General features: G+C 44.8%; 1 protein-coding gene across 1 annotated transcript in view; it reads right to left on the bottom strand.

Annotated features, from left to right (window-relative positions):
- The window catches only part of dph6 (diphthamine biosynthesis 6), a 60,123-nt gene that overhangs the window by 40,766 nt on the left and 6,224 nt on the right, over positions 1-13,133 (bottom strand). The window contains 2 exon segments of the mRNA XM_034576450.1: positions 3,162-3,280; positions 4,453-4,526. Of these exon segments, the coding sequence (XP_034432341.1) occupies positions 3,162-3,280; positions 4,453-4,526 (193 nt within the window).

The following is a 13,133-nucleotide window of genomic DNA, read 5'->3' as shown; positions in this document are numbered from 1 at the left end:
AAATAATTAAGCCCAAAAATAAGCAGGAAGCTAAACATACAGACCCCAGTTTAACTAACACCATGAGTCAACTCCTTTAACTCTTTAAATCTGGAAGAAGAGCTTCAGTTCTTCACTGAGGTACAAAAATTGACAACAGATAATATGAATTGATTAACTGAAATGACGAAATGTCAATTTGGCCTGGGTAAGAGGACAGTGCACTTCATTTCAGGAGTAAATTGCATCTCATTCTTTAGCAGAGACACTTAATAAAGAGTCTGAATCCTGATCATCATGCTCTAATCTTGAAAACACGTCTTCTTCTATCTACCGTAGGTACCAACTCCAACACACTTTAATATACAGTGGATAATGAAAAATCAATGGAAACGCCCATTCATTACCTTCAACAATGGCACAATAATCAGTCAAATCTGTATAAAACATTAATTGTCCTTTAAGTAAATATTAAATTACATCCTGTGTCCCTTCAGTGGATGAGGTGATCGGAGGGAATGTGTGTGACGTGAATCCTCCTCCCCGCAGCACAAAGGCTGCGTTCGTGCGAAGGGGAAAAGATCACGCGGCGATGAAAGGTTTTCCCGTGGACGGACCTTGATTTCACACATGCCAATTATCTCCGGAGCTGAGGACCAATTAACCGCGGAACCTGTGCCCTCACATACACCTGCACTAATCAATCAATTAACTAATTACATGAATATTTAATCGGGGCTCGTGCAATTGCCAATTATCATGGTTAGCGTGAGGGATTTTGCATTATAAGGAGACAGTTCCCTAACAAAAATATACATCTCCCTCGTGAGCCAAATGCTTTGCTTTTTCTTTTTTTTTTGCTCATTAGAAGCACTTTCATGACATTCACAGGCTTAGACTCAGATATTTGAACTCACTTCCCTATACGTGCAATCTGGCATCTTCAGAAACTAAAATCTCCTTTCTCTCTTTTGAAGTGTTAGCCCCGCCATCAGCACGCAAACGAACACTTGCGTAGAATTCACTTAGAGGATCATCCCGCATCTGGACAGCTGTCTTTTCACCGCAGGGATTTGTCATCAAGGAAAATATCCTCCCGTAAGAAAGAAAGACGGTATTTTTTTTTTCTCCTCTTTATCCATTCACCGCTAATTTCCACCTGTCTTTTTGAGTACCTAATGAAGGTATATTAATCTTGAAGGACTTCCTTCTATTCACCCACCCACCGAAACCCATTTTCATGCCACCGCGGAATATCATAAGCTGTTTTGGCTGTCGGTTCACAGGCGGACTTAACCTCTGCCCTGTGAGAAGTCGTGTGTTTTTCCCTCTCCTCGTGAGGTCTGCACGAGTAAATCCCTTGAACTCGTCCTCTGATTCTCTCACACACACAAACACCGAAGGCCACCGGGTACGCCCTTCTGTCACCCAATCTCCCCCTAAACAGCACACCTCACCGCTCAGAACTGCTTCCACCAAAGCTGCAATTATATGAGTGCGGCCTAAAGTGCCCCGGGCGCTCCTTGCACCCCTATTCAATTCTCTCCTTTCTAATTACCACTGCCTGGGGACAGGTGAGGAGTCAGGGCTGATAAGATCTTTTCTTTTTTACCTGTAGCCAAAACACACATGTGCACACACACACACACACACACACACACACACACACACACTTGCACAAACACATACAGAGGGGAGGCCAAGATACACATGCGAAGGCACCCGAGGTGATTTTCCTTTCTAATTATAATCTTCCAAAAAATGCAGAGAATTTGCTTTTAGACATAGTTGTGTTTAAAGGTTGGCGGGGGTGCAGGGTGACTGAGGTCTTTAAGGGAGAGCATTCTCCACACGCACTTTATACCAGAAGAGTAATTGGGCATTATGATTGATTTATCACTAATAACTGCAAACAGTGATCTTATCTGCTTCTAGGTTAAAGTAAGAATTAATTCTGACTAGTAAACAATAATTATAATTGCACGGAAGGAAACGGAAAAACATGTAACATGGATTCTGACATGATCTCGCCACTGATGAGCATGTGGCAAGTACTATTATTTATTACCGAGAAGTTTTTTTTAAATCATGAAGCCATTACTAATGACAAATGTGTGCAGCAAATAAAGAACCAATGATAAATGGCTCGACACGTGCATTTCATGAGAGGTTATTTGAGCAGTGTTGAAAGATGCGCGGAATATTGTCAACGCAGCGCTCGACTCTGCGGGTCATCCGTCAGCCGAGGACCCCTTCTCGACTGATCGCTACCAAAGGTGACAACAAGCACTTAACAGCACGTAAACAACGTCTACATGATGATGTATCGCCACGAGTAGTTTGAGAGCAAAAAGAACTATTTGCGGCCGTAATTATCATTTTTCACTGGCACCGTCAAAGCAGATCCAGCTGCACTGTCAAGTAGATACAGGTAGGGATCTTAACATCATGTACCAGAGAAAAGAAAGAGAAAAAGTTTTTTTTTTTTTTTTTTTTACTCTCTCCTGTTATGCAGTAATCCGATCTTCCTCTCCTCAGGCTCCAAAACAGGCAGGTAGAGAGCAGGTGACACCACATTAACCTCTTCCCTCAATGCTGAAGCAGTTTGAAAAAACGTAAATGAGAGATACCAGATTTTAATCTTCCCTTCACGGACCATGTAGCCGGGACTATGCACACGCAGAGACTGCAGCGTTCCGCACACACAATGGCGACATGTGTCGCTTATTGACAGGTTGCATTAATGTTCGGGCTAATCAACTGTGATTATTTCTCAACTGCCAAACCCTCCCTCCTCCCCGCCCCCACCTCACCTACCCAAAACCACTGTGCACTTCCCTCGCACCTCCTCCCTCGGTGCCTCTTATCTTTTCATATTGTTCTCTGCTTCAATACCTTTGCCGCTGGCACAAGTCTCAACACCGCTGCTAAGCCCCAGATTAATGATTAGGGCCTTACTCCGCTTGTCTTCTCTTTTTTGCTCTGGTGCCACCTCCCCTCTCTCCTCTTCCTATCACACACTTATCCAAATTCTGTCCTTTCAATCCCTGTGCCAAACACTACTTAACCACCGTGGCACCTTCCGAGAAAGTAAAGGGGGTGACCAGAAGGGAGGGGACACCGGGCTGCTCACCAGCTGCCTGAGACACAAAAGCGTGAGACAAAAACAAAAAAATACTCACCGTAGGCGGCGACTTTGATGAGGATAGCGTGGAGGTCAGATGATATCATCTCGGAGAGCAGGGACTCTTGGTCTCGGCGCCACAGGTAGGCCAGGGGCTGCAAACCAAGCCGCAAACATCTGGGGAACAGGTGAAAGGAAAAAAAAGAGGGAGAGGTAGGTTTGAAAAACAGAAGGAGATGCACAGTGGTTAAAACCGAATATTGGCCAGCTCCAGAAGAACTTCAAAGCCAACAAGGCTGGGCACCTTCTCCGTTTTCAGGAAAGCTGCCACCCTGATAGACCCACAGCACATGTTCCCACCTGAGACCAGTGCCAGTGGCGTTTTTTTAAGGAGGAGACAAACACAAACAAAAACTTGATCTTCAGCTGTGGCTTGACTCACACGACACACACGTCCACAGTAGGTAGATTCATATAATGAGTACTTGAGATGTTTATAGGTATCTCGCATTTTTAAGGGATAACATATTTGCTAATAATAAGGACGCTTTTGTGTGACTAGGAGAGAAGAGAGGACCGAAAACCCCAAGTTCCCTCATTATGCCTGATTTGTTTTTTTATCAAGGTCCAGTAATTATTGACTTGGAAAACAGTGAAAATGTATTGATGACTGAAAAACTCTCCTAATGTCAAAGAAAGTGAAAAGATATCCGCCTGGATCCACCTCCTGGTCCAGATCCAAACCAACATTTCATGGGTTCTTCCATGACACAAACCACATCCCTCCACCGGGTTTCATGGTCATTTTTCCGGTTGTTTTTATGTAATCTCGCTTACAAACCAACAAACGAACAAACGAACAGGGGGGAACACATAACCTTCTTTGTTGACGTAATGAAAGAATGAATAAAACAAATACAAGGGGATAACCATCTGATATTTCCATGAAAAAGTGCATTCTTCTTTATTCTATATTAACGAAATAATGCCAATTATATCACGATATAAAATTAAATTATATTATAAGTATTATATAAGTTTCATTACTTTTCTTCAAATCATTGCTCCATAAAAACAGGGCAACACCATAAAATCAAGGCTAGTCTCAAATCTCAGTGTGTGTGTGTGTGTGTGTGTGTGTGTGTGTGTGTGTGTGTGTGTGTGTGTGTGTGTGTGTGTGTGTGTGTGTGTGTTTGGAACACACAGTGAGGTAAAGTCTACAGAGGATGTTCTCTTTTCCTCCAGTGGACCACAGCGTGCGTCAGTGTGTTAGTTCAGGGGCTGAAACGCAGTGGGTGGATGTGTGTGCACTTGAAGAAATCATGAACGTGCATGTATGTTTGACTTACACATTTTCCACACGGACCCTCTGGTAATCGGAGAGAATGGCCCCCACTGACACTGCCTCCACGGCCTCCTTTTCCTGTGGGCAGAAAAAGATGGAGTCGACTTTACCACAAACATTTTTTGGCCTTTTCCATTATACAGTATGTGCAACTTGCATTGTTACAGCGATATGATGTCACTGTCCCACGGGGCCAAACACTCTTTGCTCAACCTACAATGGTAACCCAAAGAGTTATCTGAACAAAACCACACCAGCACATGTTAACATATACACACGAAAACTGACGCAGGCAAAGACGGTAGATTCCTGACGGCTCTTCCTTCCACTGCACCGCAGTCCTGTGGGGATGTTTACACTCTGGTCGTATCAAGGCCTTTATGGCCCAGCCCATATCCCCTGGAGGGTTGCGTACATGGCTGTGTGAAAGAACACTCTATGAGTGTTTATGTGCACGTGTAAGTATGTGACTGGAGGCTCCGGAACCGCTAAAGGCAGTTCCTGGACCTTATCTGCCTTGTAGTGTGTGTGGGAGGTGAATGGGTCTTGGCCGTGGCTTCCATCCTCTCCGCACACCGGCAGGAAGACAGAACCGTGGTGACAACTCAAGGTATCAGCGGAGCGCCGTGCCTGTGAGTGGCATGTATCTTTAATATTGCTGAGGGCTAATCTAATTGCTTTTCATATCGTATTCATATTTCAGAAACAGTGAGACAACTATGCACTCGAGAGATACTGACACAGCCTTGAAATGCGTTCAATCTTCTCTCGCTAAAAACAAGCTTGATGCAGAGTGACGCACACAAACAAACACGTGCACACGCGACACGAGAGCTGCATGTTCACCCGCATACATACACACATGCACAACCCCCTTCTCCACCTACACACCCCTCCCCTACAGACACACACCTGCAGATTCATTAGAACATTACATGGGCTGTAATTAGAATGAGAGGCAAGGGTAGGAGCAGTGGAGGGATGCACAAGTCTCCAGTAAATTACCTTGTAGCCATTATCAATTTCCCTGGCTACTGGTCCTTAAGATAACCCCCCCGCCCCTCCTCCTCCCTGTGGTCCCTTCCTGCAATTTTTCTCTGCCTGATAAACATGCTGATTAAAGCGAACAGCGTGTAAACCTTTGATACTTTCCTAAATGAAATCCATGCCCTGCCTGGGGCTTGACGCTGAGCTGCGACGCACTGTGCCGCACGCACACACACACACACACATACATACATACACACACACACACACACACAGCTCCATGTAGGCGTGCCAGCTAATCAGATAAAGGATGGGCTCTGTGTGAGTGCGGCCGCACACGTGTATGTGTGTGGTGTTTACGCTGCAGCAGAGGATGTGAGGTATAAAGGCGAAGCTAAAAGCAAAGAGACAAGTACACAGCTCAAATTTAACTCTTTGACCTAAAGTTAATCACCAAGAGATCTTAAGAATGTGGGATTCAGCGCTCACGTTTAAATATCTCTCCAATATGTCCAACACCGGAATATACATTATAGTCAATTCCGCCCAGTGACAGTAATTAAGTCAGACTGATAACATTTCAGCCCAGCACAGACCCAAGGGGGCTGCAGGCGGTGTCATGTAATTCTAGGTAAGCCTCAGGGCCAGCACTCTATTCTAATACAATGATAACCTTTTCCCTAAATGCAATTGTCACTTCCTAAAGAGGCAAATTAGGAGGTAAAGAGTGGAATAAGGGGAGACAGAAAGAGGAAAAGAGATAGGAATGAGAGTGTTGAAGAAGTTCGCTACATCAACACCAATTTGGTCCCTTGGCTTTAAACCTGACAGGACCAGAGAGAATCGGAGCAACAGCACAATGAAAAACACCCTCCTCTTGTGCTTTAGTCGCTCTGTCTCCGTCTGTGTCCGTCCTCTCTGGACTTGTACTCGGGCCTGTGAGGTTCAGTTCAGTATTTACGTGACGTCATGCAGCCTTGTCAGACCCAGGCTTGCTCCCCACACTAATGATAACACAAGACAAATTTCTCACACATCCTCTTGTTTTCAGTGTAGGCTCTTGCTATGAGATGTTTTTGGCAAATAGTTTGGAAAATGATTATTTTTGGATGCGGTTATGTTTTTGTCGCCATTATAGCTATCACCAGGAGACAGGCAGGAATGAGAGGGCAGCTAATGCTGCTGTAGACGTGATTTTACAAAGTCTACGCATACTTTCTCATCATCTGTGGGAAAGGTAGGATAAGTTATTGTGAAGCAGAGGTACATAGATATATACATATAAATCTGAATTGACTGATATTATGGGAATTGTTCCATGTGTATTCATGATGCCATAAAAAACACAAACTTTGATTTTATGGTGGCTGAAAAATTTATCAAAATGGTTTATAGAAGGAATACTTGACAAAGCGACAAGGTAGCTCATGAAGCACATTATAATAATAAATAATAATAAAATCTTTATGAGAGCTATCTGGCTAAACGATGTTTTGACTACATTAGAGGTGCGATCCGGGTAAGAAGCTAACATAACGATAAATCAAGGCAGAGGTCATCAGGACTCCTGTGACCCACAAACCACTTTTCTTTCTTCATGACTCTTGGCACAAGATTCGAAGACAGAGCTGCCTCGACTCCGTGTCACTTTTTCTTTTTTTTTCAACATTTAATGACCCTGGTTCATTAAAGGAAGCTTCACCTGATCCAGGACCCCGCGGCCCTGTGTTAACTCATGCCCAGAGCAGGACTAATTCTGGCACGACGTCGTGCAACAGCGCAACTCCCTCGCAGCCCGATCAGAGGCAGACTAAACAAAGGCCTGGCCTGGCTTCCCCTGTCCTCTCCTCCAGGCAGAAAAGCTATTAATGAGGATCTATGGCCCAGAGCAATGGAAGCCCTCAGTCCCCCCAGCCATGTCCATCAGGGTACTTAGCCCCATGCAGTCATTAACTTCTGTTACTAATTGTCAAATTCATTAAACTAATCCTTCCCCCACATCCGGATGTCTCCCGTGGAAATGGATGGAGAGGGCTGAGTTATTAAGATGTCAGCTGTGGGGAAGATTAAGGCCAGCAGACATGCTCTACAAAGAAACGATACGGCCATTAAACTCTATATCAAGGTAGTGTATGTGATATACTTTGTAATTATATATACATTCATCTTCGTAAGCGAGTGAAAAGAGTGGTTCAAATGTATTCACAGTCACAGACATGCCCTCGTTCAAGATATGTATCTGCCCCAAAGATACACAGAATACACGACAATCATTAAGCAAAGAATTTGACTTGAAAACGCAGCTTTCTTTCTCTGTCAGTCTCAGATTGAAAAGGTACTTACGCGTTGCCGAACATTCAGTCTGGGTAATATTCAACAGTCAGAGCCATTAACGGCATTCGCGGCAATTAGAAAGCCATAAAATATTAAAAATTCAATATTCATATTCATATGGAATACATCAGAACCCTCATTAGCTCTCTGTCAATGGCTGTCACAATGAGATCTTAATTATACACCCTAACAACACAAAGAGCCATTCTGCAAAAATGGTGGGTTTCCAAAATGCCTGCTCCAGCCTTTCCTGTCAACTAGGAAGCCGGAGCTGGCAGATCTCGACTATTACAGACAAAAGGCCACATATTTCCAGCAGAAAGTCCTCTATTTATCCGCTCCTAAGTTGTTGACGTGTACTTTCTATTAAGCCACGTTCTCCTGTAGGTAGTTCAGGACCTCGTGTTTGATGGCATGGAGGTGGGGAGGAAGACAAGGTGGGGAAATTAATTTAAGTGGTTTGAATGACAGTTTGTTCAAGGGCGTCGGGGGTGCCATCACGCACTCTCCATTGCCACGTCCGCACCGTCACTTCGACGCCACCTCTCACCCCGCAGCATCCTATCCCTTCCTCCTTCTCCTCCTCGTCATCCCTCTCTTCCAGGATCCATCAAGTAAGTGACTGAACGCGACATGGTTTTAATGTTCTCTCCATTAGATCAGCCCCGGCCCCGTTGTAATGTAATGGGATTGTTCTCCCCCTGTTTCTCGACATGGTGGGAACACGGGGGGGGGGGGGGGGTTGGACCTCGTTGTTGCAGCAGCTCAAGTAGATGTGATACAGGGAACAGGGCCAGCTAGGGTCAAGTGATTGTGTTTAATGTAATGCGGACATAGTCCCGGGGCGTGTTGGGCTGTCCTGACAACTCAGACATGCCAAACTGACAGGAAGCTTAGCGTGAGCTTAGCAGGAGGAGACGCTGCTTATTTGTTTTAAATCAGCATTCTCATTATCATTCTGTGCAGACAGTTCTACTCCAAGGTGACTCCCAGAGTTGGTGGAGGAGTGATAGGTTGTGGAAGAGGTGTGCACAAGGTACAGGATGCAGGCCAATTATAATGTTATAGGTTACGCCCAATGCTCGAAATATATTATATACTGCTTATATATACAAACTGAGGCGAAGACACAGTGTAAAATGTCTGATCCATCAATGTAAAGCAACAAATGGACACGCAGGCTTAGCGAACGTCTTTGTAAAACAAACATCGGGCACAACTTGGTTCCAGAATGCTTTCAGAGACATTCCCCTTTGTAAAACGGTGGGGCTGTCTGTTTGAAGCAGCTGCTGAAAGACGGGCTCTTCCTTTGTGCTTGTGGATGGGCAGGCGAGGTGACTCACCACGTGTCAATCTTCGACCGTGCAGAGTGGTGGAATAAGGAAAACAAAACTACTCACAACGCCAGCTGCTCATAAACCTAAACGCCCCGACGGCTTCCAGAGATGATGCAGGTCAGAGTTACGACAAGGGGCAGGGAGGAAGCTGAATAGGGGAAAGTATTGTCCCTCCACTGAGGCCACGACGCAGATGTGACCAGTCAACAGCGGATGTGACATCGGACATTGTCCCATCAACGCGATGAGAGACTGACGCTCATCAACCCGCAGAAATGTGTCAGTTGACAGGCTCACTTGCACAGATTCCAGAGTCTGGAGAAGAATGAAAAAGAAGCTGCGGATTTTATCCATGAAAGGAACTGGTGCAGCTCTTTATGGCTGAGCTTGTATTTGTACAGTTTCCTCGCCTGAAGTTTACACACACACACACACACACACACACACACACACACACACACACACACACACACACACACACACACACACACACACACACACTCTTTAGTGTTGGATAGTGATTCATTTACAATGACAGAGCTGTTTTCAGCGATAGAGCCTGAGCATAAATATGCCATGCCGCACAGCTGGAAAATGTAGAAATTCATCAGGGTTAAAAAGTAGAGAGATTAACGTTTCACGAGTTTCCTCTCAGATATATATGGTTACGTAAACACAGACCCAGCCAGTCGTCAGGCTGGGAGGGAGAGGGCCTTGGCCAAAGCAAGCACAAAGCCCTAGTTTCAGCAGTCCAAGGACAAGGAGGCTTTCCATATCAGCACGCATGGAAAACTAAATGTTGGGAAGCAGCAGGGAGACATAAGGTCATTTATCGATGGACTGTATGTCCATGAATACCGGCAATTCAAGCACAAGTTTAGTTATTACTGGCTCTTTAAAAAAAATGCAATATATTAATGGTTGTTTCTAGATTATAAATTGTCAGTCTGTGCCTCTACGCCCAGACACTCAACTGTTATGGGATTTATTTTCTTTGTGGATGACAGAAAAATCATGTAACTTCCTGCAGACGTTAAGGGCCTCACCTCTCACCATTAAAAAGGATAAGGTGTTCCAATAAACAGTTCTCTGTGGGGCATGAAACAAAAGTCCTAATCCCAGCTGTGTCACAGCAACAACCCCACTCGGCTGAGGTACGAGCGTTTGAGCGTCTCAGACAGGAAGCTGCCTCCAAAGAAAGTGAAAAAGGACAGAATCAAAGGAGGAGTCTCCAGCCACAGAGAGGTAAACCATGTCAGTTGCTTTTCATGGTCCATAACAACCACCTATTCCACAGGGTGTATGTGCAGACATGCACTAATGTCCATGTATATACACACAGTCGGTGACTTACAAACACGCACACACACACACACAGTACAAAATGTAAATGTTTTTCTGGTGAGGTCAGGTTCCAGGCTCTTGGCTCTGCTGTCCTCTATCCTCCATAGCTCCTGCAGACATCACAGACCCCCCCAAACAACTCCTCCCCCCTTTTCCCTCCTCCGAGACAGACTAGGAGAAAATATAGCAGCGATGCTGGTTTAACCCACTCTCCAGACTCCAGACAGTGTTTTTCTACGGCTGGTTATGACTTTAGCTGCGGGAGGCGATGGGGCCTGCCCCCAGAAAACTGTATTTCTTGTGGGGACTGGTTCAAAAAAACAAAACAAAACATAAAACCCCGTCTTAATTTTGGAGGAGATGAACGGCAGGGAGTTGAAAGACTTGGCACTTATTCCTCAGCTGTCTGTTCTGACGCAGACGGGGTCGGGTCTGACTAAGCTGTTGATACTGGTGAAATTCTAAAAGGTTTTTATTTCAGGTCGACTCTCCTTGTTGACTTCTGTTTTTCTTACGTCACTGGATCATCCTTCACATTTTTACATGCAGGCATACACGTACAGCAAATAAATGAAAGTTCATATTTTCAGATGAACTTGAAATGGGATTTCTGTTTTTTTTTTTTAAAGACAGATGGAAGCAGACTGAAAAATATATTTTCAAACAGAGTGATTTAAAAATGTATCTCTGATGATCGAAAATACCAGCAGTTTAGAAACAGAAACCCACAATGATAAAAATGAGTGAATTTGAATTTGCCGGTACTAGAAGATAATCACAAATTTCCCTCAATTGTTAACATGAAAAAGCACAAATAAAAGGAAGAAATGACAACGATACAATTTCCTTGATAGTTTATTTACATCAAGTCATAAAAAAACATATTAACCAATAGATCAAATGCAAATAACCTCTAGATACACCCTCAGTCCGCCCGGCATCAAAAATAAAAATCAGAAAAAAACAACCATAAACACATAAACGTTCTTCATTGGAACAATGTTCAACCAAGCAGTGGTAGTGGCTCATGCCCTTGGCAAGGCGAGATAAGGCTATCAGCTTCCATCATCGCTAAACAAGATTGAGCAAAGTACATTAAGCAGAAAAATACAAACAAATTACAAAGGCTTGAGGCTAGGCTCTTTATCTAATGTTTGCGGGGACCGTTAGAGTCAGTTGGAGGGAAATGGGCCTGCATCTAATAGATCCTGTCCCACCACTTCCACACGGCCGGCGAACAATACACAGCGCCATTATCTCAGCGCTAATGCTATCCTTCCTCATGTGCAAAACAAGCCTGCAATCTCAGCCCCACTGCCGCTGTGTCGACCGGCACAAATACAAGCAGTCTCAGACCAAAGGGAAAAGATAACAATGGCGGTCGCATGTGGAGGCGACACGGAGCAATGTCAGCTGCTTGAAGGAATCTCTACTGTAGCTCAGGCTGAAATATTTATTTAAATACGGCCCTGAACTTGAGTGGAAAACGCAATAAAACAAACTTTTCTACAAAGCGATTATCCACGGGTCTTAGGCTGCTTGTAAGCTACTTCCAATAACAACATTTAGAGGTCTCTCCGCACCACAAACCAGCTGCAAGAAGCTCGCATTAGCTCGGTTATTGATCCGAGCTCCTAAACCCTCGCTGTGACCCCAGAGGTCATGATTTATGTATTAAGCAGCTTTTTAAAGAAATCCATTTTCCTGTTGAGCCCCCGATGTAAGCCTAATGCAGCTCCATGCCGGTAATCAGAGAAGGGCTGTGTGTTTGATTTTGTAACACCCCCCCTTTTATAGTTCAGACCCCTCCTCAACGACGTGTCTCACAACACCTCAGCTCCCTAATCAATACCGCAGAGCTCCTTGTTCAACTGGAGATTCCTCTGCCTGCCTGTCTGCCTACCAGCCGTCCTCCTCCTCCTCCTCCTCCTCCTCTCTGCTCCTTTCTTTCTCCTCTCTCTCCCTCGGTCCCTTCTCCCTCCTTTCCTCGCAGCGGGACGCACCTCCATCAGGGCGCTCGCAACAACGCCGTGCCAGGCTTCTGAAGGGTCCGGATGAAAGTGCGACGACAACACAATGGAGACAAAGATGCCAGCAGACGAAAGATAGAAGGAGCGAGGGAGACGGAAAGAATGAAAAAAAAAAGAGGAATGTTTGGACTTGTGGACAGGCTGCCTCTGCGATCTCACAGGGCACCGCTCTTGTCTGCTGATGTCGATAATGGAGTGGCTGAGGATCGGTGTGTGTGTGTGTATCAGGAGAAACAGGGAAAGCGTGTGTGTTCAAGGAGCGTAATCTCACTTTAAACGTGGTGTTTTAAGACACAGCAACAGAAGGGAATGTTTCATCTACAAAGGCCGAAGGTCTCAGTGCACTTTCTCCGAGAGTTTTCCCATAGAGCTCCTGGAGAAAAAACTGGCTTGATTAAACAGGAAGGGAAGAATTTGGGTGTTAACCGATCCACAGTATCAGCTCCCATTAAAAAAAAAAAAAAACTCTGTCTACAAAGTCGAATGCATTACAGAGTAGGAAATTTGATTTGAAAGTAACATTTCCATCGTTCTCAAAGCCGGGTCTGAGCACGACAGAGATGTCACGGTGCTGCTAATTAGAGCTGGCAGAAAAGAAACGTGTGCACGGATATCGTCTATTGTTCCTCATCACTCTAATGAGCTTAAATGTC

The sequence above is a fragment of the Hippoglossus hippoglossus genome, chromosome 22 (assembly GCF_009819705.1).
Source record: "Hippoglossus hippoglossus isolate fHipHip1 chromosome 22, fHipHip1.pri, whole genome shotgun sequence".
NCBI classification, from domain to species: Eukaryota; Metazoa; Chordata; class Actinopteri; order Pleuronectiformes; family Pleuronectidae; genus Hippoglossus; species Hippoglossus hippoglossus.
The sequence above is the reverse complement of the archived record's forward strand: the minus strand, read 5'-3'. Positions and strand labels throughout refer to the sequence as shown.